The 26,898-nt window shown below is 40.8% G+C and overlaps 2 protein-coding genes and 1 non-coding gene across 9 annotated transcripts in view; 2 read left to right on the forward strand and 1 right to left on the reverse strand.

Moving 5' to 3' along the window:
* Window positions 1–144: 144 nt before the first annotated feature.
* Window positions 145–18,299, forward strand: DNAJC12 (DnaJ heat shock protein family (Hsp40) member C12). Of its 3 annotated transcripts, XM_027750564.2 has the most exons (6): window positions 145–404; window positions 4,299–4,416; window positions 6,959–7,037; window positions 8,900–9,039; window positions 10,500–10,698; window positions 12,427–18,299. In XM_027750564.2, the coding sequence occupies exons 2-6, from the start codon at window positions 4,339–4,341 to the stop codon at window positions 12,519–12,521; spliced, it is 591 nt and encodes a 196-aa protein (XP_027606365.1). In that variant the 5' UTR covers window positions 145–404; window positions 4,299–4,338; the 3' UTR covers window positions 12,522–18,299. The 3 variants fall into 3 exon arrangements, with proteins under 3 accessions (XP_027606365.1, XP_039242710.1, XP_027606366.1); XM_039386776.1 differs by lacking the exon at window positions 145–404 and having other exon boundaries at window positions 10,596–10,698; XM_027750565.2 differs by lacking the exons at window positions 145–404; window positions 12,427–18,299 and having other exon boundaries at window positions 8,900–9,079; window positions 10,500–10,585.
* Window positions 18,300–19,731: 1,432 nt separating this feature from the next.
* On the reverse strand, window positions 19,732–19,813 carry TRNAS-UGA. The gene has a single exon. It is a non-coding gene; the product is annotated as a tRNA-Ser (tRNA).
* A 154-nt stretch (window positions 19,814–19,967) lies between these two features.
* Window positions 19,968–26,898, forward strand: part of CTNNA3 (catenin alpha 3) — a 396,734-nt gene continuing 389,803 nt past the window's right edge. Inside the window, exons 1-4 of one of the 5 annotated variants that reach the window (XM_039386770.1) lie at window positions 19,968–20,314; window positions 20,848–24,493; window positions 25,561–25,734; window positions 26,042–26,204. The gene's annotated coding sequence lies outside the window, so the exon portion shown is untranslated. Of the gene's footprint in view, window positions 20,315–20,396; window positions 24,494–25,560; window positions 25,735–26,041; window positions 26,205–26,898 lie in introns of those variants that run through there. The other 4 variants (XM_039386771.1, XM_039386772.1, XM_039386769.1 and 1 more) reach the window with 4 other exon arrangements.

The raw sequence follows: 26,898 nt of genomic DNA on the forward strand, positions 1-26,898 counted from the left end.
CGCCGCGGGCAGCGCCGCGGCACGTGACCGCGGCACGTGACCGCGGCAAACAACACACCGGGGCACGTGACCGCGCGCGCTGCCGGCGTCACGTGGCGCTCGCGCTGCCTGCGGCTCCCCCCCCTTCCCCACAGGCGCTCCTGTCACCGCGGCCCTGAGGGGCCGCCCAAGGACGGCTCGGCGCGGGGCCGCTCCGGCTGCCCTCTGCCGTTCCCTGCTTCCCTCTGCCGTCCCTTGCTGTTCCCTGCCTGTCCCTGCCTCCCCCTACCTACCCCTGCCTCTCCCTGCCGTCGCCTGCCTCCCCCTGCCCTGCCTTCCCCTGCTTCTCCCTGCCGTCCGTGCCGTGTGCCTGCCCGGGGACGGTGTGCGCCGGCACCTCGGGCTCACGGTCGGCATGCTCGAAGGTACTGCCCCTTGTCTTCTGGGATAACACAACACCTTAGCCCCTTGTCCTCTGGGATAACACCTTAGCCCCTTGTCCTCTGGGATAGCACCTTAGCCCCTTGTCCTCTGGGATAGCACCTTAGCCCCTTGTCCTCTGGGATAGCACCTTAGCCCCTTGTCCTCTGGGATAACACCTTAGCCCCTGTCCTCTGGGATAACACCTTAGCCCCCTGTCTTCTGGGATTTTGTACCGCGGTGCTCCCGAGCTGCAGGAGCCTTCTGTGGGGTCAGCCTGTCTGAACAACGGCTCCTGGACTTGCTCTAATAGCAGCCCCAAGTTCATTCGTTCCCACGTGCCCTGGAGGGGTGCTGGTCTCTGTGGTGCCCGCTGGTTTTCTAGCGATCTCTTTCGTTCTGTGATTTGCAGGGGCGGTCCTTGGTGCCGTACCGTGATGCCGAAGCGGGGCCGTCCCCGCGTGGCAAACACGGAGGTACCGCGCCTGGGCTTTCCGTGCTGTAGCGCTGCTTTCTGCCCCTGGGTCTGGGCTAAAGGCAACTCGGCTACAAATTTAAGTTTTTTTAATGTTGCTGCTCAACATCACAAGCTGTTTGCAGAAGAGTTTTAGTGAATTTAGTACAATGGAATCCCTAGGTTTAGTGACAAGACCCAGATTACACAGGTAGAATTTCCTCCTTTCAGGCCTTGATAGCTGACAGCTTTTAAAAGATTTGGCTTGAGATTGTTCTCACATGGGTTTTGGCTTTGAAAGGGATTATTTTATAGATAACTGACTTTATGCGTGGTCTATGTATTTGTAGGGGAGGGAATTATTTTTTTTTGTGTGGTTCTTTCAGGTATTAACAACCCTGAAAAATACGTACCTGCCATTTTCCACACTGTCTCAAAACCAGCTGCTGAGAAACCAGATGTGAATCAGATAGTTTTTATTATTCTGTTCAAATTTATATGCAAGCATTCTTCTTCCTTACTGAAGCTGAGGCAAGAATCAGATTTCTTAAGAAGCACATGCAAGGTGGTTTTGTCAGCATATAAAGGAGAGGTGGGGCTTTAATGTTCTTGTTTTGGTGGTTATTTATGTGAAGACTGCGTTCTAAGGAAGAAAATCTGTAAGTGATGTAGATATAGCATCTGAAGGTATTGGTGAGGGAGTGACTTGAGGATCCTAAACCTGCCTCTGATATTGCAGACATTTATCACAGTAATAATGGTGTTGCAGTAGTTACCCTTAGTTTGGGAAGTCTGTTTGGCAGTGCTTGGGTCCTCTTTTATTTCTGCTTCTCTGAGCTTGTGTGGGGACAGGGATGGAGCATGAAATGCAAAACTCAAATGAGTTATGTTGTGCCTTGAACTTGTAAATGTGCACTCTGCCCTGAGGAAGCAAAAGCACTGAAGTCAGTTGAGAAGAAGTGGTCCTGGGAGATCTGGTGTATTTAGAGGAATAAATTCAAATAGATTTCCAGATCTTGCTGCTTTGTTTAAAGGGCCATTTTTGACTTTTACAAGGTGTTGGTAAACGTCCTGTTATACTGAACCAGAATTTAGTTTCGCACTTGGCTCTAAACGAGCAAAACTGTTGGTCTGTGCTAGGACTGAATAGGTGTGGTTTGTTGGTGGTTGGGTACAGAGAACAAATACAAGATTTCCTCACTTCCAGAACTGTTTGTACCTCCTGAGCAACACTAACCACAGCGTGTGCAGGCAATAATATGTGCCATGTCCTGTGCTGTGATTCCATTTCAAATAAACTTTATGTCCTGGGGCTAATCTTTGGGGTTTTTTCCTGTGTATTACGTACAGGTTCTCTTGTTCTCCTTTTTGATGGTGCTGTGGGAGTTGCCCCAGTGAAGTCAGGAGGAGCAGTAGAAGGCTGAGTTGATATTCGGTGTCAGTGTTTTGTGTCCTCTGTACACAAACCTTCAGGCCCTTTGTGCCCCAAGGCCTGGGGGTGCCCAGGGGGCAGGGGCACAGCTGTGGGCACTGCTGCAGTTTGGATCAAAGCCCTTTTTTGTTGGGCCTCAGCAGGTGAGTACAGATGGGACCAGGGCTTCAGCGAGCACATTCCCCGGGAATGAGCAACTTCCAAGTCTTGGGGATTTGTCACTGGAATCCAGCTCTTGGGCCTGCAGCTCCACAAAAATAGCCCCTGAAAGCTGGACTGGAAAAGGGTTAAAGAGCCTTCCCTTTCACCTTTGGCAAATATGCAAGGAATACTTGGAAAAGAAAGGGATGTCAGGAATGCTGTTGGGAGGAGGGACAGCTGTTTGTTTTTTGTCCTCCCCAAAGTACATTCTATTTAAATATTTACATATTCTCTTGCTGAAAGGCTTTAATTTATTTTCTATACTTTTCTGATTTATTATTAAGTTATGAATTTAATTTAATGGGTGAAGACAGATTTGTAACTGCTAATTCTTCCACTTCAAGTTGAAAAAGCATTTCTGTCATTTTTTCACTCAGAGAAATATAATGGTAGAATTTTCTAACAGATTTAAATGGTTTCATCGAGGCTTGTGCTTTGTCTTTTAATATTATTGCTTGTTTTCATGTACTTTATATAGTTTGTAATCTCAGTAAGCTATCTGAACATCCAGTAAAACTAGAAAACTTGAGACAATACTACCTTGAAGAGAAAGCAGTGGAAGACTAATAATAAATGTCATTGCGGAACAGTAATAATGTAGATAATAAAGTAAAGCACGTGTAAATGGAAAAATTATATATTTGTTATTCATAAACAGCTCTGAATGGCCACTGGGTCCTTCATTGATTCACACATACCTGTCCCAGCCTTGGTCACACCCTGGGGATCTGTTCTGCGCAGACTGCCCTGCAAAGTCACTGCATCTAGAATTGTGTACCTACTGAAGGCATCTGTTTTAAGTATTAGTTTAAACAATCAGCAATATTTAATGACATGAAGCATCTTGGATTACAAAGCCCCTGCAGGGATGGGAAAAGTATAAACAGAGTTCCTGAGACTCCGGAGGAAACGCTTCAGCACGTGGTTGGTATTACACCTGGGAAGTAATCTTCTGAAATAACAGATCATGGAAGACACCAGTTGTGTCTGTAGTCTTTGCTGGGCTGAGGCCTTGGTCACTAATCATGGTTCAAAATTAAAGGTGTTTCACTTCAGTGTAAAATGAGTTTTACAAGGAACATGTTTGCACGCAGTACAGACCTTCAATACACAATTTGAAAGTAATTTAGCATGAGGAAGAGTCCCTGTTTAATTTGATAATAGTATAATGCCTTTGGATAGTTTTAATTTTGTCAGATACATGACTGATACACAGGAGCTATTTGGTTTTGAGGAGTGGTGTGTATGTACCCGAGGAAGCCTTGGAGAGTCGATTGCCCCATTTTTGTTGAGGTGACTGACAGACTTTGGCAAGGTCAGTACCCTATAATCATTGTTTTGGATGTATTCCTTACTCTTTTCTATAATTACCCATTTAATCCCCTTGCCAAAAACTGTGGCAAAAGTTGCAATTAAAAATCGAGCAGCAGATGTATTTGAGTAGGCTCAGGGGCAGGGAAGCCTTTAAGCCTGTGCACGGTTTGCAGTTGTCACGCAGGGACTGGCGTGAGCGGAATCTCGGCCAGGATTCGGTCAGTGCCCAGAACTCTGGGCTGGGCGGGATCCTCAGTTTAGCGTTGAAGTGACTCTGGCAACTACAAATCCCAGGGAGCATTGCTGGGAGCAGGGTTGTGCGGGAGGGTTGGCATCCTGCAGGCACCAATGGCAGCCGAGAACTCCTGTGATCCCTGCGTGTCAGCTGCCAGCGCTCCAAAGCGCCGGAGAGAGCTGGAGAGCGGCGGGGGAGCTGCCTGTTGCCCTGGGCTGATTTAAAGTCCTGTGGGAGCTCTGAATTGATATTGTGTTCTACAGCCTCTGTGCCGGCTGGAAAAAGCCCGCGGGAGTAGTGCCGATGGATGCGATTCTGAACTGCAGCGCGGAGGATTTGGAGGATTACTACAACTTGCTGGGATGCGACGAGCTGTCGACGGTAAGAACCTTCCCTCGCCCCCCCGGTTAATCACAGTTTGGATGTGCTCGGCTGTCCGCGGGGGATTTGCGGGCAGGACTGTCTGAAATGCCTGGTGAACCTTCTTTCTTGCCACTTGTAGCGTCTCCCTTGGAAAGCTCGGTTTTCTGATGTGTGCACCGACGTGAAGAGCCCAGAATGAGGTTAAAAGTACCCTGCAGAACAGGAGTGTGCTACGGATACAGCCGAAATAATGGTTTATTTATTAGTGTAGATCAACGAGTGGTATGGTTACGAATCACAAGCCAACTGCATACATGTGACAGCATCCAAATAATATTTTGGAATATGTTACCGGTTTTGAAAAATGAAAAGAAGCTATTTATATGCTGCTAATACGGTGAATGTTTATATAGCTATAGGGCACTGATAACGCTGCTGAGTTTCTCAGGCCCTGTACATATTTCACGTTTTTTAAACCGAATTCATTGGTTCAGAGGAAAAACAAAAACAATATCTCTTTTTTGTCCATCATATTACTGGTTTTAAGTGCTATTTTTAATGACATTAAAATACCAGCTTTACTAATTTATTTCGGTAGCAGATATGTTCTTTATAATGAGACATCTAGGTAAGCAATTGTTGAGTGATTTGTAGCTAAAACATTCTAAATGTAGCTTCATTCTAAAGGTGTCTGTATAACATTTTTTTGAAAGTCTGGTATGCTATTTTTTTTTTTTTTTAAGATCTAACTGTTATATTAACTGGAATTGTCTATCTGTTTTGGAAAAGGAGCTTTGATTACTCTGCTGTAATGAGAGATGTATTCAGTGGGGGTAAAAGCTGAATTTTCCCACTAAATTTAATCTCTTGCCTGTCCTAGTGGTCAAGTGTAAAGATCAAGAGGAGACATCTTCGTTGTGTCTCAGAAGGAAATGTAAAGCTTTTCCTGAGGAAACTCCCAGAAGGGATCCCAGCAGAGGGCAGTGCTCAGGTCTCCGTGCAGGCTTGTTTCGCAGATGCTGTTTCTCATTTTCTACCTCACACCAGTTCCTTAAGATCTTAGCAATTAACGAGCAGTTCAAGTACATCTGATAACAATTTTTCAAGTTGCTTAAAATGAAATTAAAAAGCTGGAATAAATGCTAGTGGGCCCTGAAGAACAAGCTGTCAAGTACTGTTTGTTGAGAGAAGCAGCAGATGTTGCTGCCTTGTTTTTGCCATGGTGAGGTCACAGGCTGACTGAGCCCTGGGATCAGCTCCCCTCAGGATGCTGCACAGCACTGCTAAGGTCTAACAGAAATTTGGAGCATTACAAGTGTTTTGCAGCCACGCTCCTTTGTACATGCAGTCAAGTATTTGTAGCTACTGTCCAGATTTTAACTTCGAAGTTCCCCTTTAAGTAACTTTTGAGATGGTAGCTGGCTATACAGTAACCAGCTTCATCAAGTTCTCTGTAGCATATATGTGTTCTTAAGTGTTGCACTGACTGGAAATACACCATTACATCTGCTCCTCCAGAAGAAGCCACTGAGAAGAGGGAAAATGTAGAATTCTTAAGATACCACCATAGACCACATTTTTTCCCAGCATATGCCAACAAAATTTGGCCAGCTAGTTGAGTGAACTGTGATTTTATTCTAAAGGAAAATTGTTATGAGCCTTAATTTTGAAATAAGTAATTTAAATTGTATGTAGCTCTCATGGTTTGAAGGATGAGGAATTTATATAAACAGCCTTTCTTGTATGGGAAAGAATAGTAACTAATTGATACCTCAGGGTGAATTGTTGTGAAAGCTTAAGCTGTGCTGGAAGGATATAAAGAAGTTTTGGCTTCTAAATTACAATAAGCAGAAAGATACTTGGAAAAGCACTAAACATTTGAAAATCTAAGCTGATGTCCACTCCAGTGGTTTCTTGTATTTTGTTAACTGTTGTTATGTCTTTGTTTTTCCAGTGGTTGTGATACTTTATGGTACTACTAACTGTGTGGGAACTTGTAATTCACTAATAAATGTGCTAATATTGATTATAAATCTATTCCAAGCCAACCCTTTTGCACAAAAAATTAACTTGACAGAAAGAATGTGAACTGCTGGTTATTTATCTAGCAACGGGGTATCCAAGATGGAAAAGCCACGTGGTGCTGGCTGAATTTCCTATGAAGAGGATATGGAGAAAGCCACCTAATCCCACAATTTGATCTTCAGAAGTACAGAAGGAGTTAGAGTTGATTAAACAAAGTAAAGAGCAGCTGAAGTGAGGCATTTTGCCTGGGTGGTCAAATGCCTTTACACATTTTTCTTAGAGCCAACTTGCCGTATTGGATGACTGAGCTTCATAAAAAGAAGACTGAGTGCATGGAAAATGAAATTAAGTAAGCAGTGTCACTGGCAGATGGTTGTTGTTACCTACTGTGCTTGTACTAAAGGTTGTAAAAATGAATAGGACAAAATCTTTCAGCATTCTTAGTTAATTTTCCCAGCCCCTTTCAAAAATCAAATTTGAAAACCTTTTCTGTGTCTACCTATTTAACTACTTTAAATCTCAATATTCTCTTTAGGTTGAACAAATTCTTGCAGAATATAAGATTAAAGCCCTTGAATGTCATCCTGACAAGCATCCTGGAAACCCCAAAGCAGGTATGTATTATATCCTGTTTAAAAACAATTAACATGTCCAAGATACTAAATTCAACCTTAAAACTTTGTTAAATGTTCCTTCCCCTCAATATATTTTAATCATCATGTGTACTGAGCATATTCTACTTAAATAGTAAGCTTTTAATATTCTTTTCTAAGACTTGCACACATCTAGGTGATAGTGCAGGAAGACACATGTTGAATTTTTTTGTTTTTTAGGATTTTTTTTTTTCCCCATGGCTTGTTTTTCCCCCAAGAGCAGGGACCTGAGCTGTGAGGACTAAGCAGCACCTGAGTTATTTGGATCCAGTCTTACCCATTCATAACCACAGACAGGTCTGGTCAGTGCTCACCCACGTCTGAGGAGTTTATATTCTTATATTCTGATCGTGATTTTGATCCCCCACCAAAATTTGGTTGTTGAATAATTTAATATGCTTCTCATTTTAAATAACACACGGAACTTTTTCTTTGGATTCTTCCTATTAGTTTAACTATAAACTATAAAGCAGGGCTTTCCTTTCCTTAGTGAGTTCACAGGAGAGGAGGGGGCTGTGGGTGTTTAAAAAGTAAAGTAGGTGGCATTTTTGACTTTGAGACCCCCTGAGATTTGCTGTTTGACAGACATCTACCACCTATGAACAGTAACCTGATCACTAATATTTATTCAAAAATGGTAGCACAAGTACCAATGAAATCAACTTTGCCTGCAGAAAATTCTGGCTACTGCAGCAGGGAAATGAGATTATTCCAGTGTCCTGTTCTATCTGTGTACCCCTGGTCTGTGTCATATCTCTCCCTCCTAATCAATTGAAACTAAGTAGCTCAAAAAAGAGAGGCCAAATGCCAAATATCAAACCAGCTTTGTTTGTCAAGAAGAAGTGTTTTATGCTCTATTTAACTGAATATGCTGTATTTACTTTAAATACCTTTTTATGCTACTGGTAAAAGTTAATATTTTTTATTTCATTGGCTTCAAGCTCAATAAAGAGTAATTAAAGTAGACCTTTTCTTTGTTGAAAACTAGTAACACTATAAGGAAACCTAATAGAAGTGGCCCCTCAACCTGTTGTCTCTTGTTTGATTTGTAGTTACCAATTTTGGTTAGTGTTTGGGCATAGTGTATTTCAAAAGAAATCTCTCTAATTTGTAGACTGGAATAAATGAATAATAGATCACTGTAAATAGGTGAGTCATAGATAAGGTCTAAATCTTTATAACCCTTCTACAAATAGTAACATGCAGCTGCATCCTTAGTAACCGTTTCATGAGAAATGACCCTGTAGGGAAGAAGGAGAGCTCTCATTCATACAGTCTGGTATTCAGGATGACATTTTAGCATATATAGAGAGGGCACACCTAACAAAATGCACAAGTTAATTAATTTGAACTGTCTTTAGATTATTCTTCTTGCTTGTCAATGTCTGCTTGTCTGTTTTTCCCCTTTTCATGTTTTCCTGGTGGTATACCTTTCTCTGACATCCTTGCTTCTGTAGATCCAAGTGTGTTCCTTCTAAAGAGTGTTGCTCTAATTTCCCTTTTTCAGGTTGTCTGCAAGGGCTGACTTGTGCCTTTTGCCTGTGTACTCTATAAGGTTCTCTCAGCTTAAATTTAGAAGCTTTTGAAGCCAATAGACTAAGCAGCATTTTATTCCTCATTTGAAAGGGTATCAGCTGTCCACCAAAGGTGTTCCCAGCACCAGCTACAGCTGTGCAAGCTGGGAGCAGAACAACCACATCCCTCGTTGACTGGCTTCTCCTTCTGCCTCCTCTGTTCTGTTTGCTCTGGGCTGTTGTTGGCATCTGAATTCAGTGCTTTGCAAACAAATACAGGCTTTAGCATCCTTTTGGTTTGTGTTCTAGTGGAGAGTTTCCAGAAGCTGCAGCAAGCTAAGGAGATTCTCACTAACGAAGAGAGCCGGGCGCGCTACGATTACTGGCGACGAAGCCACATCACCATCCCCTTCCAGCAGTGGGAGGCCCTGAGCAGCTCCGTGAAAACGGTTGGTGCTGTCTAAGTTGGGCCTTCAGCAGGAAGGGAAGGTAGGGCTGGGCCAGACAAAAGGGTGCAGCAAGTGAGGGGACAAGTTCCAGCAGTGGTGGGGTTCGGGGATGGGAATAGCACGGAGTGATTCCTTCCCTGTGGATGTGCAGGAAAAATTGCAGGGCTATAGAAGCCCGTTCACAGAAGGGTGTTAGGCCAGTAGTTTTAGAGTGAATTTATCAAGTTGCTGCTTTTGTGTGTGTGTTACAGGAGGTTTAGGGGGCCCCCTGGTGGTCTAGTGGTCAGGATGCGGTGCTCTCACTGCTGCGGCCCAGATTCGATTCCCGGTCAGGGAACCCCTCCGGGCAGATGGAGCTCGTCAGCCCTGTAAGGCCATCCATCTAAGAGAAGGTCACTAAACAAACCCACGTCCTGAGGAGCTCGCTGCCACCATCCGAGCTTCGCTCGGCCCCAGCAGTTGAACCTTAGGATTAAAGGGTGGGCTCAGTTCAGTGCACACTGTGTCTCACCTAAAAAATCCACTGCGCAGGCTCGAAGGGTAAAGACCTTTCCCAAATCTTCGCTCGCGAAGACTGGCCATACTAAGCACACTAAGCACAGGAAGTTTAAGTAACTTGAGGGCTGTTTCCAAATGCTTCAGCATGCCTTGTTTTTGTGGGAAACTTTTATTTCTTTTCAAAGTTAGATTAAAGCTGGGACCTTTTTATAATATTTTCTCTTTTGGTATATTGCTTATCAGATAGGTTTTCATGCTATCTGATTAAAGAAAGAGCTCATTGAAAAATCCAGAAGATAGGTTCCTTTAAACCCTGGGCTTCACACAGGGCTTTGGAGGGACTCTGCTGGGCTAGTGGGATGACTTGTGACAGAGGCAGATGTTCTGAGGGTTGTTTTCCCTCATAATTTTGCTAGTGTGTTCCTAACAGATCTTAATTCCATAATATTTGATTTTTTTTTTCTGCCTTATTAGAGTGAGTGATAGTTACAAGTCTATATAGTCATATTTTAAGACAGGTGAATAGAAGTTTCCTTGGTCAATTCTGCCCACCTCAGTTCTGCTTAGGAGAGAAGTTTGAGCCTCTTCAACTAAAGCTTTATGCCTGAGCTTCAGTGTTTGCTGTTAGCATGCCATGTAACTGAGTTCAGTTCAGCTTTGAAGAAGAACATTTCTGAAGTCACTCAAGCCCTCTTAAAAATTTTATGTCTGAATTCCTGGCAGAAGAAACTGGAAGAAAGGTCCTTAGAATTATCTGATGCATTTGTTCTTCATCCCCATGTGACATAAACTGTCCTCTCCAATGCTGTGACATGTAACCATGCTTTCCCCTGTCCATTCACCTGCAAGCTTCTCTTAATATGTGCTTTGTTTAACCATTAATTACAACCATATAAGAAAGAAAAGTTCATTACTTCTTTTTTACAGCACAGGAATTAGTTACTTGTTATTTATTCCTTTAGTCAATGCACTGGGCTGTCCAAAGTAAGAAGGACCAAATGCTGGAGGCCCCTGACTTCAGTAATACCAACATAACTAATGAGATTTGGACCCAACAGACGGAAAACAATGAAGACGGATTGTTGGGAGGGAACAGAGAACAAGATGATGTTGCAATTCCTGATGTGAAACCACAGTCTTCAAAGAATCCAGACTCCCCAAGTAAGTGAAAACAGCAGTTACAGAAAATTGCAGTTTCCAGGGATTGGCCTGAAATGGGGGCTTTTAATCATGAGCAATTCTCCTTCAGAGTAATATGTTTAACTGGTAGGGTTTTTTTCATGATTTTGGGTTGGAGTTTTGGTTTTGGGGTTTATGCTTTTTATTGTTTATTCCGAAGTTTTCAGACCTTTCTTCTTCCTTACCCCATGTTTCCTTACTTGTTTTCTAGTAAAGCCAGAAAACTGGAGAGGAAGAAGAAAAAAAAAAGCTTTTACCAAAATGGAAAGTTTAGTTTTGCTGCTATATGAAAAGGAAAAATTTAAAAAAAGGCTGTTGTTTTCAGTGACTTTTTAAAAAAATAACTTTTAAAACTATTGAGTAAAATATTTAGGTTTTGTTTTCTATCCAGTATTTATTCCTTTTGAGCAGTTTGCATCTGATGAGTTAATGAGGTCTAAAATTTGAGACTTGAAGGCTTCTTTTGTATTCAAATAGGTTTAAAAAAGTGCATGCAACCAGAATAAATGTGTACTTCAAAAGTGTCACCTACCCAGTCAGTACTTCTGTCTGTTGTTTAGGTCAGTGTGCCTGATCAAAGTTTACTTACCACAACAGCCACCCTCTGTTCTGCCTGATCCTTCAGGAGTTTCAGAATCTTAGGTTTATATTATCAGAGAACTATTATTAAACAAAGTCCTGTAATTTTTTTTTCCCAATTTGATCAAACAGGAAATTAAGTTCAGCTGTGAGGATAGCAATCCCAACCACTTGTGGAATGCAGAAAATAGATGAGAAAATTATACAAACAAATGTATGTCAGGCCTGACTGAAAACTTGATATTGAAAAATTATGTTCTATACTTTACACTATTTGCCCATTTTTTGGTAATTAAATCATCACTATATCCCTTGTAGAACAGTAAAATTTTGAAGTAAAGAAAAAATCATCCTGTTTCTTGTAATGGTGAATTTTCTTTGCAGGCATCTTCTTTCTCAGGGTTGTTGTTGTTTTTTTTTTTTAAGTTTTAATTTAATTTCCAGATATTTGAATGGGAAAAATATCAAACCCATCAAGCACCTACTTAATTTATCCAGTAGGCATATATTTACATTAATAAATGTTGATATTATAATATATTTATTTGAGAGGGTCTGTATGTACTTCAGTGTTTATACTTAATGTTAGAATATTGATAATGCTTTCGTTTTGATTCAGGAAAAATTGCTACATTGGATTCCACTTTTAAACTGTGATATTTTCAGTTCCTGTCTGCTGGTCTGTACAAATTACAGACGACAACTCAACATAGCTCTTTCAGCCTGCAAAAGAGATTTTAACACTAATTCTGCTAATAGGTTTCATTTTCCTGATATAAGAAAATCACATTTTAGTATTAATGGGCAGATTTATCATGTCACCATCTGTCTCTCCTTCTTTAGATTAAGCCAATGCAATTGGTTCAGTTTACTTTTGTGAATCCTCTTTTGTAGACTGCTGTTGTTCTTGCTGTTCTCTTTTGGACTCTTCCCAGCTGATCTATACTTTGAAGTTTGGTATTTGAGTTCTTGTTTAAACGTGTCAAGAATCCTGACCCTGCTGGTCAGGAGCACTGGAAGTGACCAATTTTTTGTTTACTTTTTTGGGGGGAAGACTATCAAGTATTATTTCAGACAACTTAATTTTTTACTTAATTTGTAATAACTTACTTGCCTTTCTCTTTTTCTTAGGATTTTCAGAGGGAAATTACTGGCACTTGCGTTTCCGCTGGTCAGGTGATGCTCCATCAGACCTGCTGAGGAAATTCAGAAACTATGAGATCTAAAATGCAAAATATACCAGAGCATGAGATCACGTGTTCGACAGTGCAGTATTTTTGTTTGTCAGCAGTTATAAGTTATTTGTGTTTTGTATTCACTCCTTGTAACGTGAATGTTGTTCCAATCAATGTCTAAATACTGGTTTAACACACGTGCTGTGAGCATTGCAGGTGGAGGTCTTTTTGTTTAACAAGCAAAGCCTTTTCAGTATTAACATGAAATGATTTTGTGAAGTTATCTAGTATCTTATATATTGTTTCTTGTATTCTGAAATACTGTGTAGTGGTTAATATTTCTCTGAGTGCTGCGATGTTATAAAGAACATACTCTCAGTAGAACCAAAAGCCAGTGTTGGACTTCAGGGTATCATTCTGTTCAGAGATGACCATCCTAAAGCTCTTTGACAATGAACTGTAAACAAAACTGTGCTTATTTCTGAACTCTGTGCTCTGGTTCACTTCTCCATGGCATTGTACGCACTGCAGTGATTTATAATGCAGGCAGTCACAAACTTAACTTGTTGGAGAATTGTGATCTTATGATAGAGATGAAAAAAGAAGGCTCTTATTATCCAAGAAGGTCACTGTGATAGATCAAACACTCCTAAAATATCTCTTAATTTCTACCCTAACGAGTACAGCTATTTGCACCAGCTATTTATTTTGGAAGGCAGTTCCAAAACTTTACTTGTCCAGGTAGCAATGTTTTTTAATTAAGATTTATTGGTGGACAACTGATCCTCCTTGTTATGTGTGCCAGCATTGTCCTTTGGCTTCACAGCAATTTCCCCACCCTGCTCAGGTGGGGGTAGACATGGTTTTATCAGGATTTTGTATGGTAGGAATGAAGAATCAGAGAAGTCAGCACTAATGTGTACAAAATCTCACATGCTAGGTTTTTGATATTTTGGGCAGCTTCTCAAATTCTACATAGTTGTTTATTTATTTTGTATTTGCTTTCTTCTTTGCAAATCTGGCTAATATGTCAGACTTTGTGGTTTTGTGTAGGCAGATAATTCCATCAGCAGCAAATAAAACTGCCTGCATAGAGAAAAGGGGTTGCTTTCATCTTTTTAATTAAATCTTTCACCCACCACAGAGATCCCTTTAGAATTTCTTATTATTTGTACCCTCAAGTGAGTGAAAGCTTAAGAGATCTTAAGTTATGCATCTTGGGCATCTCACTGGGAAGTATAACCTGAAAAGTACAGTGTTCTGCCACCATGGAAACAATGCTATGATGATGTCTGTCTCCCTCATGCAGGGCTGATGTGCTGATTGACCTACTGAGCTTCTCCTTGCATATTTTGCAGCTGGAAACATTTTAGAGATGAGATTAATAATTCTCTAATATCTGGTAAATGTAATCAGTCTTTTTTTTTAGTGCATGTGCTGCTTTACTTCATACAAAGGTATTTGCTCAAGAAAGACTTTCAGTCCGTATTATAAAGAGGGATTGTAAACAGTGTCAAACAGTAGTAATAGAAGAAACTCTGGTTCATTTGAAGGATATACAGTAATAGGGAACAATTTTCCCTCTAACAAAAAAATGGGAATGCAGCCAGCTGGAGCACTTCGAATCAGGTGGCAGCTCAGATTCTCCTCTCACCATTTCGCTTGCCAGTAAAAGTGAAAGGGGGTAGTTGGATGGATGATTTAGCACTTAATGAGCTGGTTTCTCTTGAGAAGTGAGTACACAATAGACCTTTGAACAGCAGGCTCATTGTTGGTGTCATTAAAACTGATGTCGTGATTAGCCAATTGTTGCACGGTTTGTTTTGGCAAAGAACCTTTGGGTGTTTGTTCTGGATGAATAATTGCAGATATTTGGAAGACTCTTAGCCTAGTGAAAGTTGATGGCAAAACTTGTGTTTTGCAATGTGCCTGCTAGAGATCAGTACTGTAATTTGTATTTGCCCTCTGAAGAGGGCAGGTTATAACTGGTGCTCCAGAACACCAATACCATCAATACAGCCTTTTTTCTTTTTCTGTTTCTCTGTGTGTTAAACTTGAAATGGTTCTGTATTTCTCAACTAGAGTTGAATTAACCTATTCCTAGCAGAGCAAACCCAGGGATACTGGAAGGCCAGAGGACCTTGTGCAGCTTTTTGCTTTTTTTCCCCCCAAAAAACAGGTGGGAGCTGACCTGTTGGCCAGTAACAATAGTTAGCTGGAATAAGTGGGCAGCCTAGTTCTTCATCATGTAAGAAAGTAAAGAAATAAACACCTGACAAATTAGTCAGTGTTAGATGACTCAGGGTCCACCCTCCGAGGGTAAGCTGCTTCTTTGCCTTTTTTTTTTTTTTTTTAGAAGTTTTTCTGCTAGTAGCATGAAAAGACCCAGCAAATATTCCCCATGACATTTTTATCTACAGTGTGGTGCCTCGGCCTGGGCAGTGCTGAGCACGTTACACACTCCACATGCTTAAATTTTGACTGGGTCGGGAGTTGTGAGGTGGATCTCAGGCTCTGAGAGGATGTGATAATGAGCCAGTGGTCAGGTGTACCTGGTTTTCAGTGGCACACAGAGAATTTAACTTGCTTTACAAAGTGGAAACAGCTGCAAGAGGTTGGTTGTGGGGGTGGGGAACAACAGCGACAAACCCAGACACCACATGTTAGATTAGGGCCCTTGAGTCTCAAGCTGGAGGAAGAGGGCAGTTCTCTACAAGTGATGGTAAGGTCTCATTTTCTTTTTTAGCACTTCTTGTGAGTTGTTTAGGTGGGTAACAAAGGGCTCTGAATGCTCTGGGTACCTGAGAGGTCTGACTTGGTGTGTGCTTCCATCACAACTGAGCATTACCGTGCTGGAATGCTACAGCTCTGAATGACTTGGTATGAGAATAAACTGAGAGGTGAGCCCAGCTCCTCTGGAGTCCAGTCAGAAGTGTTAATAAAGCTTGGCCATTACTGCACTTGTGAGGGCTGAAAAGCTTCAATGTGGAAGTTATGAGATAGCAGATGGGGGTGCAGGTGGATGATGACAATAAAATACAGAGAATGGGGCATGTTGTTGAATGCTGTGTTTGAGACTGTATTTGTAAGATCAGAAATTAAGCAACTATTTAGCCAGTTGTTTACAGTGTAACTGAGCAGCTGGGGGGGACCCTTGAATTATGTAAGATTATTATAATTTTATTTACTGCTGTCGTACTTGTTGTGCAAATGCGGAATATATAAGACCGAGAATGTTCTAGTTCTTGACAAACTTATTGTTTTGTGAGTATTTGCTAGGTTGTTTTGCCAACATTTCCCAAGTAGCAATGTAAGAATTAAAGTTTGGATGATGAATACAGACAGTATATGACTTAAAATCTCAGGCTGAGTAATGCTGAATGATAGGTAAGGTTGTTTCCTGAATGTTCTTTTTGTCTTTAAATGAGATTTAAAAAAAAAAAAAAAGTAGTTTATAAGTTTTATAGCAGAAGCAAGTATGCTGATGATGATTGAAATAGATACTGGGTAGCTTTAATTTCCTGAGCATGAACATTGCTATCTTACCTTCCCAGCAGGCTCATCTCTCATTTCAGGATATGAAAGTGTAAGCAGTGAGGCTGTTGTAAAGCTGATGAAATTACACAGCTAAAGATAAAGCACCTCAGTAAGTTGTCAGGCTCTGTCACTGTCAGATGGGGAGACATTTATCAGTTAGTTCATGCTGGGTATTTTTGTGGCAGCCCAGTGTACACACTCCTCCTGCTGTTCCAGGAGTTGCCAAGCCTCCCCATGATGGCAGGCACTGGGTCTGTTTGTGCTTTCACCTTCACTGTGTTTAGTCTCGTCTCCTTCTCGTGTTAATGAAGATGAGACTCTTCAGGTGCTCTGTTTGTCCCAGCTTTGAAGGGTTTGTGTCTGAGTTATTACGGTGGTACACAGGATAAACTTGGAGCTTTTAAATGTTTCAGTCTCTGATGGATATTCTAACCTGTCACAGGTGATGGATGCTGGAAAAAATGATTTTTCTTTCCTCTGTTCCAACTTCACACTGGTTTGCTCTTTCTCCCTTCTTCTGGTGGAGCAGTAAGGGAGAGGGGCTACTTCCAGAAAATGAAGTTTTTTGCCAAAGTTCAGAAGGTTTCCAGCTCTGATATGTGTTGTGGTACTCAGTGCTTTGGACGAAATGATTTGCCTGCTGCTTTGTCAAAAGTGCTTCTCTTAAAATACAGAAGGACTCTTGGCAAGGACTCTTGGCACCAAAGGCAGACAGCTTTTCTAGGGAGATGCAGTTTGACTCTTGGGCGTCAGTCCTTACAGAAACGACTTTGTTAGGATTGTCAGAGCTGGTCATTCACTTCAATGGAGCCCCCAGATTCTCGCTGGGTGGAGAGAGGACTGTCAGCTCCTCCTCTTCCTCACAGACTTTGTGTGAATGATGGCTCTGGGTGGGTGGTGGGCAGGAGAATGAGCAGAAGGGCCCAGAGGAGTAAGAGACTGTTGCAGCTCATTGGGTCTGGGTGCCTTTGGTGTCTTCTGCTACTTGAGGTCCTGAGCCCAGGACGCTGGTGCTGTGTCTGGAGCTTTAGTAGGCTGCTTGGCAGTCCTTACTTATTTTCTTCTGTAATTACAAAAAATAACTGCAATTAAAACCATATGATTCTTCCCCTTTAGTGCCTTGATGGGAACATTTTCATAACCCTCGCTGATGGGTGAGAGTGGGAAAGAACTTGGGTATTTGCTGCTGCTCTTTTTTCAGCTGCAAAGTTTGGGGGAAAATCTCTTTCAAGTTGAAAAGGTTCACTGAATGCAAATACTTCCTTACACTGAGCAGAGTTTTGTTGTTTTTCTGACAGACTGGCCTCTTGTTTTTCAATATAAAATTTAAAATAACGACATATTTTGGTGTCAGTCATTTGATATTTCCAGCCCCAGCAAGGTCCAGTGAAAAGGACATCCTGAAGTAAACTTCCTAACAAATGTTTATTTGGGTTGGTGCTTTGTCTTCAGATTTATGAAAACAATGAAACATGTCTTTTGGAAATAAGACCCTGAAACTGGTCAGAAAAAAACCTGTCAACTTCTTCAATGATACAGTGGAAAAGAAGGATTAGCTTGGCCACTGTTTAGGAATTTGAGTCTTTTAATACTATCTCTTTATTAATTTGGAAAGCCCCCCCAAACTGCGTTACACAACATAGTGTTTCTCTCTTCTGTTTGAGATTACAGAGGTGGGAAGAATCTTCAAATTATAAAGGAAAAAAAATAATTTAAATTCTTGGCTGATTAAACAAAATCAGGCCTTATATGTGGAAAATAGGGTAGTTTTTTTAAAGTTATCTGAAATGTGCACACTCCCTCAAAATTTTGATATTTTGCAGAGTGACTAACATGTTGTACTGTTCTTAACACAAAATTTTAAGCTGCTGTGAGAATATAAATATGCTAAGGAGAAAGTAGCACATGTACTGCACCTTGGCAAAGGATATATAAGTTGGTATTGAATTTAAAAACTGCCTCCTCTGCAATGTCTGAGATAAGATGTGCAATTCCAGTATCCACTGGCACGTACTTTCACCTCTGTGAACTTAAGAGAAATGCCTTATATTATGGTCATATATTACACAGTCCCATTGTCAGTTATTTAGCAGTTTAAAATTCCCTTTAAAGTGTACCTTCTAACTTACATGTGCCCTAACAGGAACAAACACCAAAAGCTGAAATCCTTGGAAAGCCTGGTTAGGGAGCTTTTTGAAATGTTCGTATTTTGCTGCCAGCTTAAACAATTGTTTGTTTGTTCCCTCTTTTATTTTGTTCTGAGCAGGAATAAATCACTGTTTCCTTTTCTTCCTCCGTCTCTATTTTTTGATTAAATTAAGTTGCATTAACAAAACACGATCCTAGAATAAATGGGTTTGCATGTGTGTTTGTGTTGGGTTTTTTTCTCTTTAAGAGAGAGAGAGGAGTGAAAAGTGGTCGTTCCTGCTCTGGCCTATTTTAACCTCTGTGAAAATGGTCTTTTCCTTATTTCCAGCCTTTTCTTACGTGACTCGGTGAATTTTTCAGCCCTTCACTAATGCAGGAGCCACACAGAGGAGGAGACTAACGCATCTGAGTGGTGCAAGTCAGTTTAAGCCAGTCAGAAGGAGGGGATTGAGGGGGCCTTCTTTTGTTTTTCTTGGTTCTTAGTTGCGAAATAACTTCCGTGGGGCTTTTTTCCCCGTCATTGCCAGATTTTGCATGTGTATGTGTGCATGTCATGCATGTGCAGAAGGTCATAAAGGGCTGGCAAAGATGATCTAGGACCCCCTCCGTGGAGGCCTAGGAGGAATCGGACCAGCTTCCTTCACGAAATTGAAGATTCCATGGAGCAAATGCATTCCATACGGAGTAGCCTGCTGCTGGCAGGGTTTTATTTGTTTTATATCAGCTGTTGGACATGGGGGCAGGACAACAGTCCTTTGGGCAGGTCAGTACAATGTTTTTGTGTAAGGCATTGGATTAATCCTGAGCTTTGCACTTGGACACTGCCTGTCCTGTCCCCAGAGCCTGGACAGTGAGCTGTTAAAAGAACACTGATCCCCATGTGCCCTTCTCTCACCTCCACCAAGTGCTCTTATCACAGGTGCTTCAGATGCAATGCCAGAAACTTGCCCTGGGACCTATTGCTGTTATTTGTTGTCAGAAGTAGGGGAGGAGTGTGTAGGCCTGGCCTAATGAGCTGCAATAGGATAAATATTATAGGTGCAACAAAAACGATTAAGGGACTGGAGCATCTCTCCTGTGAGGAAAGGCTGAGGGAGCTGGGCCTGTTCAGCCTCGAGAGGAGAGGAGAGGAGTGAGAGAGGATCTCCTTAATGTGTCTAAATATCTAAAGAGGAGGTGCCAAGAGGATGGAGCCAGGCTGTTCTTGGTGGTGCCAAGCAATAGGACGAGAGGCAACGGGCAGAAACGATGCCCAGGATGTTCCACCTGAGCACGGGGAAGAACTTTGTTCCTCTGCAGTGACCGAGCACTGGAATAGGTTGCCCAGAGAGGGTGCGGGGTCTCCCTCACTCGGGATATCCCAGAACTGTCTGGACACAGTTCTGTGCTGGGTGCAGGGAGGTTGGACCAGATGATGCACAGCGGTCCCTTCAGTCTTGCCAATCCCGTGAAATACCGGGTAATCTCTCATTGTGCTGCGGAGGTTTAGCAGCGAGAGAAGACGTGAGGAGTAAAACTTGTGTGTTATAAGAAATAAAAGGGCACGGCGGGAAGGTAAAAGGTGAACATCACCGACCGCAGCGAGCAGGGTTCGAACCTGCGCGGGGAGACCCCATTGGATTTCAAGTCCAACGCCTTAACCACTCGGCCATCGCTGCTGCTAGCGACAGCTGGGCTCGGCTGCCTCCTTATAGGGCGTTCCGTCGCGGGAGGCCACGCCCCCAGCCCTGCGGAGCCAATGGGCGGTGCGGGCCCGCCCCCCTCTCTGAGGGGAGCCGCCGCCATGGCGGACTCAGGGCGCAGGGGCCGCGCTGGGAACACGAACAGCTGCGTGCGCTTTGGAGCGTTCCAGCCTGGAACGTAAAGGCTGTGTCCGCTCCCGCGAGTTAAGTGTGCGCACCCGAACGTGGTAGAGAGAGGGCAGCCAGGAACTGTGACAAAATACAGTAACGATAAGGCATTGCGTCAGCTCCCGCAGTGACGTTAATTTTTTCCCGTTTTTGCTGTTTCTTTCAGTTATTACAAAATGTCTCTATCATATGGCTTTTATATGTAATTTAATTAACTGTAGATATATTTTTTTTACCCTAGCAACAGTTAATTGTGCCAGCAGTAGTGCAATGGAAATCTAACTTGACTTTGTACCTGTGCTGCAGTGGGTAAAAATAATAATTTTACCTCATGTTCTCTCCTATAGTCAGAGCTCTTGTTAATACTTTTTTTTTTTTTTTATGAGTAGCTGGAGTGATATTGATAACTGTGCTTCCCTACTTCTATTTTATTTTTTTTGGTATGAATTATTGATCAAGAAGCACTCGTGATAAATCTTTGCCTTAGTACCAAAAATATTGCTGAATTAGTAAAGATCTTAAAATAGGCTCATGAAAACAGTCTTTTAGGACTTTTCTCTGGAAACTTGACCTGGGTAATGTAGAGAACAGGCAGATATTAGAAAGCACAAGATGTATCCGTAGTTTAAAAGAATTTAAAAGAGTGAAAAAAAGTAGTGCCTTCAGTACAGTGTATTATAGCTGATGGGAACTTCTTAAAGAAGTGGAGACTGTCAGATCATGTTTGCTATTGGGAAAACAAGTATTTGTCATGTCTCAGTGCCAGAAAAGACTTGTTGGGGCTTCTAGTACAAAGCTGTTGCTGCTTTTATTTATTTATTTATTTATTTTATTTACTTGAGGACAAGGAGCAGTTGTTTCCTTCTACACTGATGGATATGCTGCAAGATTAATTTTCTTTACAGAATACAGACTTCTGAAATCTGTGTGCAGGTAATTTTTTTAGGAAGATCTTAGGCAATGCAAGAGCATTTTCACTATTCAAAGCAAAAGGAAACCAAATTATAAAACCACACCGAAGTTCAGTTTTGGTAAGAGCCCTTCCAGTAAGGGTATTTGTTCTAACACTTCCTGAAGGGATTGAACCACAGCTCTTGTTTTTTTGGGTTGGTTCTTTTTTTTTTTTAATGAATGCCTTTTGACACTTAAAGTTGTTTAATAACCTGGAGGTCCATGCAATATTTGGAATGTTACCACCTGAGTCTTTTAGGTTATTTGCACAAAGTTATTTTACTCAGAAAAGATTAACAGAAAACTTTCAAATGCTCTACGTCTTGAATTTTGCCCACTTATTAAGGACAGTTGCTAAGAGGGAAAAATTCTCCTTATCTATATGAAACATAAAATATGCTTTTCCTGCTTTCCCAGATGCCTTGTTTTGTTATTTTCATTGAAGGAACCTGGGAGGGGAATCCATTCTATTACTGGGAGTCCTACATTTAAAGTGTCCTTAAAGTCTAACTTAAAATACTCTTGTTTTAGGCTACAGAACCAATTTTTGCTTTTAATTCTAGTGAAGTAGCACTAAGTAGTACTTACTTCTCTGAGAACTCTAGACCACGTTTTCCTTTTTACTTTTTGAAAGGAAAGTCTTTTTTAAACACTCCATTTCTTGATTGAAATGTTAAATACATTTTTTAGTGAAGAATTTGTTATAGCTTTTTTTTGTTGTTGTTAGGACAATTCTTCTGTAAGCTGAGAAAATATGGAGATTGGTACTTTTCTACAGAGCGGTTTTGAGCTGCTTAATGTTCAAGAGAAAATGAAGAATCATTATGGTTTTTACTATTTTACGTGGGTTTGAGAGCAAGCAAAATCAACGGGAGTGGTGTCATTAACGTCTGTCCCACACAGATATTCACCTCACCAGAAGTCTCTTGCTGTTTGACTTACATTCTAACAGCTGCCTGAAACTATAATAGCACAATTCCTTTGTTAATTAGCATCACTACTAAACTATGGGCTTGTGTTTTGGAGGTTTTTTTGGATTTGCTCTCCTTGTCGAGACATGTTTTGAATCTACTGAAAATGATGCTGAAAAGACAGTTATATTCTGGAACCATGCAAAATACAGAAAAACCAAATAAGATACAGCCATAATAAATGGCAGTGCGGTCTCATTAACAAAGGATTTATTTACTTGAAAGCAAGAGAGAGCCAGGGCTGCCTGTCTGTGCCCCCGGGGGGGGACCACTGGGGACAGCACGGCAGGTCACCCCTGTGCTCCCACACACACACGCTGCTTCCTCACAGCAATGTCTGACTTCTGTGGTTTGAATTTAGGAGCCTTTGTTTCATAGCAGAACTAAGAAATCTGTTTTTTTTTCTTTAAATGGTAGTTGCCTTTATTTTGCATTTATATTAGTCTAGGACTCGGGATAAGCGTGCAATTTCAGTAAAATAATGAATAGTGAGAGTTGACTGTGTAGAAGGCACACAGGGTGTTATGTTTAACCAGCTACGTGCAACCGAATGTTGAAAAAAAATTGGTGTCTGTCTCTCTTTGGAAAAAGTTGTTAGTTGAGCAACTCTGGAGTGACCTCCAGTGTTCTTTGTGCAGGCTGCAAGTAAAGAGCTCACAGTACGTCTTGCAGGTACCTCGTGCAAAAGGTGCGGCTCTGAGTACTTTGATACATCAATTTTTGAAGATGAGCAGCGATCCAAAAGGGCTTGCAGCCTTCAGCCCTGGATACTGAGCTAGGGAAACTCAACAGTGTCTAAAAAAGACCCTAAACCCCAGACATACAAGCCTAAAGTAAAACGCTGAGATTTCTGAACCGGAATAATGTCTGTTGCCAAGTGCTGGAGAGCCTCTGCATGTACAGGCGTTTAATTAATAAAGCATACTGTCTGCTGTACATAATCCTATTTTTGAAGACCTTAAAGTCTGAGATACTTTAAGACCTTTAAGAGCCTGAGGCAGCTTGGGTAGGATAGAGCTTCCCAATCTGCGTGGGTCCTTTCCTAGACACTGAAGAGGAAGATCCTTGTTCCCAGTGGGCACGTCAGCGTACCTATTTCAGAATGGTGTGGGAAATTTTCCAGGAGTACTGTCCTGTAGCCATTAGGCAGCCCTGAAGGTAATTAGATATTAGGCTAAAAGCCTAACTAAAGCATTCGGCATGCCATAGGTTAAAGTTAATCATGTGTATGCATAAACATTGCTAATTTGTATGCAGTTATACTGTCAGAGGATTAGTTAATTATCAGAATTCGTGCATGTGACATTGCTTTTTGAATGTATTGTTCCAGAATTTTTGCATTTTTGAACCTATGGCACCTGTTTTTAAATGGAAATATAAATTACAGCTGACAGCCTTCATGAAGGATTGTGGGATTTAGAAAGTTTTCATAAAATTATAATGCACTTGCTTTGGAAATGCAAACTAAATTAAAGCCATCAATGCTTAGAATTTTGCTTCATGGCAGTAAGAAATGTGAAGTAAACACTAAAAAAAAAAAGCTTTAGTGTATCTCATGGGCATTTAATGAAGACTTAACTGATCCAAAATGGACACGATAAGAAATAAAATTTCTCAATGGGTAAGTGTATTTTGAAAGTGAATTTATCTCCCAAAGGGATCCTAAAAGTTTTATTTCTTACTCCCTTAAAACTAGCAAGAACTTAACACTGTAATAGATAACAGAGATAAAAATCTGGTTTAGGACTGTTATATAAAATAATGGTGCTGGGATAGAATTGCCTATATTTTTTTCATGTTTTTAATTTCTACAAGTAAAGAGGACAGATACTGAAAAATCTTTAGTAGGATATGGACAGATTAACCAACCAGTAGAAAAAATGCACAAATGTTTTCTTTAGAAATATGAAGCCCCAAGCGCTTTGATCCTTCATGTTTCTTGTCTTTCTTGACCCCTTAAGTGCAATGTTAATTTTGTGATGCTTGTTGTATCCCTTCTCACCCATTTGGTCTGTGGCCTTTTATTTAATCATTCTCTATCAGCTTTACCAATTCAATAGTTTCAACATTTATTCCTGTTAGAAATCTATGGTGCTTGCAACAGAAAAAATAGATTAGATTCTGCCCAAGCTAACAAGTAGAACAGAACTTTGTGCTTATGTGGAACTTGGAATATTCAAGAGTAAATTTTACATCTCCCTTGAAGGATGTGAATGAATTAATGACCCCAACACCAATTATTGTATTAGAACAGCTGATGTAGTCTAGCACCACTAGAATTTCATTTTAATGAAATTACTGACTCAGTGTTACAAGATTATCAAATTATATAACTGAATGTTGTTGGTGGTGTCAATGCAGCCAAATGTTTAGTTGCATTCTTATTTTTAAATAAATAATCCTAGTAAATTTAGGCATGTATGCACTACTAGATTAGATCCTTTTTCCTTAATACATTTTTACCAGATTTACTGGCTTTTAAACAAAATGAATGTACCATTTTCCTTCTTGCAGCTTGTGTGTTTTATACATACATTTACTACATTTTTGTGAAAACAGAAAGAAGGTAAGCAGATATGCTTTCAAAATACAGCTATACTAAATATCATGTGAAAATGCTAATCTTTACCAAAAATGCCGTCATGGTAGGTTTATTAATTAGGCTTGGCTTTCACAAGGCATCTGCAACACCATAAATAAAGAGGGACATATCATCCACCTGTACAAAAATAAAATATGCTTCTGGCTCCCGTTCTGTATTGCTTGGCTTTGGTCTCCTTTCTGAGCACAGATCCCTGTGTGGGTTTGGAGGCCCTGATTTACTTCACTTCTGTATGCTTCAAATCTTAAAATACATGACTTTCTAAAATTTATTTTTCATTGCATCACGTTTTCCACTTTGAGAGATTCTTTCCCCATTGTGATAATGGGTAACACCAGCAGGTGCACCTTGTGTTTAGTACCTCCAGATTAGCAGAAGCTTTAGAAAGTTTAAGTGAGATAGTGGTCAGTTATGAAAAAAAACCCCTTCATCAGAAAGTCTCCCTGTTGGTCAGTGGTTGGCTTAGTCACATTTGTGCCTAAACATTAAATCTAATTGTAGTATTGACAGATTGCAATTATCCTGGGCAAAAGACCACTCTACGTTTAATTCCCATTAAGCCTCAATGATAGATTGTAGCAGTAAACCTTTTCAATTCTTTATACATTGGAAATCAAACATATGCATTTTGAATTGCAAGACCTTGAATGAAGGAAAGGTAAAACTCAGTAATAGAGAGAATAAATACAACTTTGATTGTCCTGTAGAATCAATGTACCTTGGGTCTTTCAGATAAATAGCCCCCTTTTCCAAATGAAGCTTCTACATATACATTGTTATACAATATTGGAATATTTACCAATTACACACCTACTGTTAGAATTTTACTTGTGGAGAAATCTGTGGTATACAATGTTAGCACTCACAGTTAGAAGTTTGATTTTTATAGGTCTATATTGTTGCTGATTTCTGTCACTGATGGGCTGCATGCAAAGAAACACAGTGACAATGTGCTTTTGTTGAATTGTCTGAGAACCTTGTGATCTTCATGATTAATCTTTTTTAATCTTTGGTTATTCTCTCCTTTATAGGCTACATTTCCTACTCAAGAAAGATATTCCCAGTGAAAATTCCAAAAGATAGTTTGAAGAAACAAACCTAGAGCAATGGAGATCTTGAGATTTGTGTCCATGTGTGGATCCCAAGAAGAACTCAGGATGAGTTTAGGAACTTCAGGCATTGCTGTTTCATTTCTTACACTTACGGTGATATGAATAATTTTGCAATTTAAGCTTCTAAACTGCTAATTTCATATTGCATGCTTTCTCTAGTAGGGGGAATTAGTGCCTTGTCAGCAGAATGTTTTTAAAGAGTTGTCCCTTGAAATAATATTATTTACTGTTTGTATAGAATTGTATCTTATGGATTCAATATAGTTCTGACAAGCTTGATTAAATAATAATGTACAAATGTGAAGTGTATTAACTCTGTTCGGTGCTTCTATTAAAAGTAAATAAATCAGTAAAGCAACTGAAAATAGAAATGACTAATTACTGGATTTACTTTTGATAGCTGAAGGCAAATGGAGAGTCAGAATATTGGAATGTGCTTGTAGGTGCGGAGACCTTCGGAAGAAATGGCGAGGAGGGAGAGGTGGACACCTGCTCAAAGAAAATTTTGCTGCCAGGGAGAAGCTGTAACGTGGGAAAGAATTCGTCCTTGTGCAGGATGCTGTGTATGTTCCCTTTATCTGTCTGCTGAGAGGTGACTCCCTTGCTGCAAGTGATAAAATTGTCACAGCCGTGCCTGGGGGCCCCTGCAGGGGGGGGTCACGCAGGCCATAACCACAGGGGAGGAGTTTTATTTCTGAACTGTTTCAAGTTAGTTATTGCAGCAATGTGAAATTTCGTTAAAGAGTTTGTTTTGAAAATTTCCTTTGGCCTCGTTTAGTCTAAATTATTTAAGAAAACATGATGACATCTCTACTGGTGGACACAGGGTTATGTCCAAGGTCCTGTGTCTGGTGTGTCCGTGCCCTGATGCCATGCTGGGGTTAGATTTAGCCACTCAACAGTTAGGAATTTTTGACTTACCTTCTGTGGGAATGAAATCCAGGTACATGAGATGCATAAAACCCTGATGTGAATCAACCAATTTCCTTACCTGGGTGATCACAGGCAAGACTGGGATGTACTACAGATTGTGTTCACCCAATGCAGATATGGATACTTTGTTTGATTTGAAATTTTATTTATTTTTTATGGTTACCTTACTTGATTTATTAAGTTTTCAACGTGTTTTCCAGAAGTGTTGGGTCTGACTAGGTCTAACTCTCACTCAAAGCTATGAAATCCTATCCAGACTGTTAGGACAGAACACACAAAAGCAGAACTTTGTCTTGGGGAACCAAAGGGGAGAAAAAAATCACG

This window comes from Pipra filicauda, unplaced genomic scaffold (assembly GCF_003945595.2).
Source record: "Pipra filicauda isolate LSUMZ 115617 unplaced genomic scaffold, ASM394559v2 scaffold4_size7858003_pilon, whole genome shotgun sequence".
NCBI classification, from domain to species: domain Eukaryota; kingdom Metazoa; phylum Chordata; class Aves; order Passeriformes; family Pipridae; genus Pipra; species Pipra filicauda.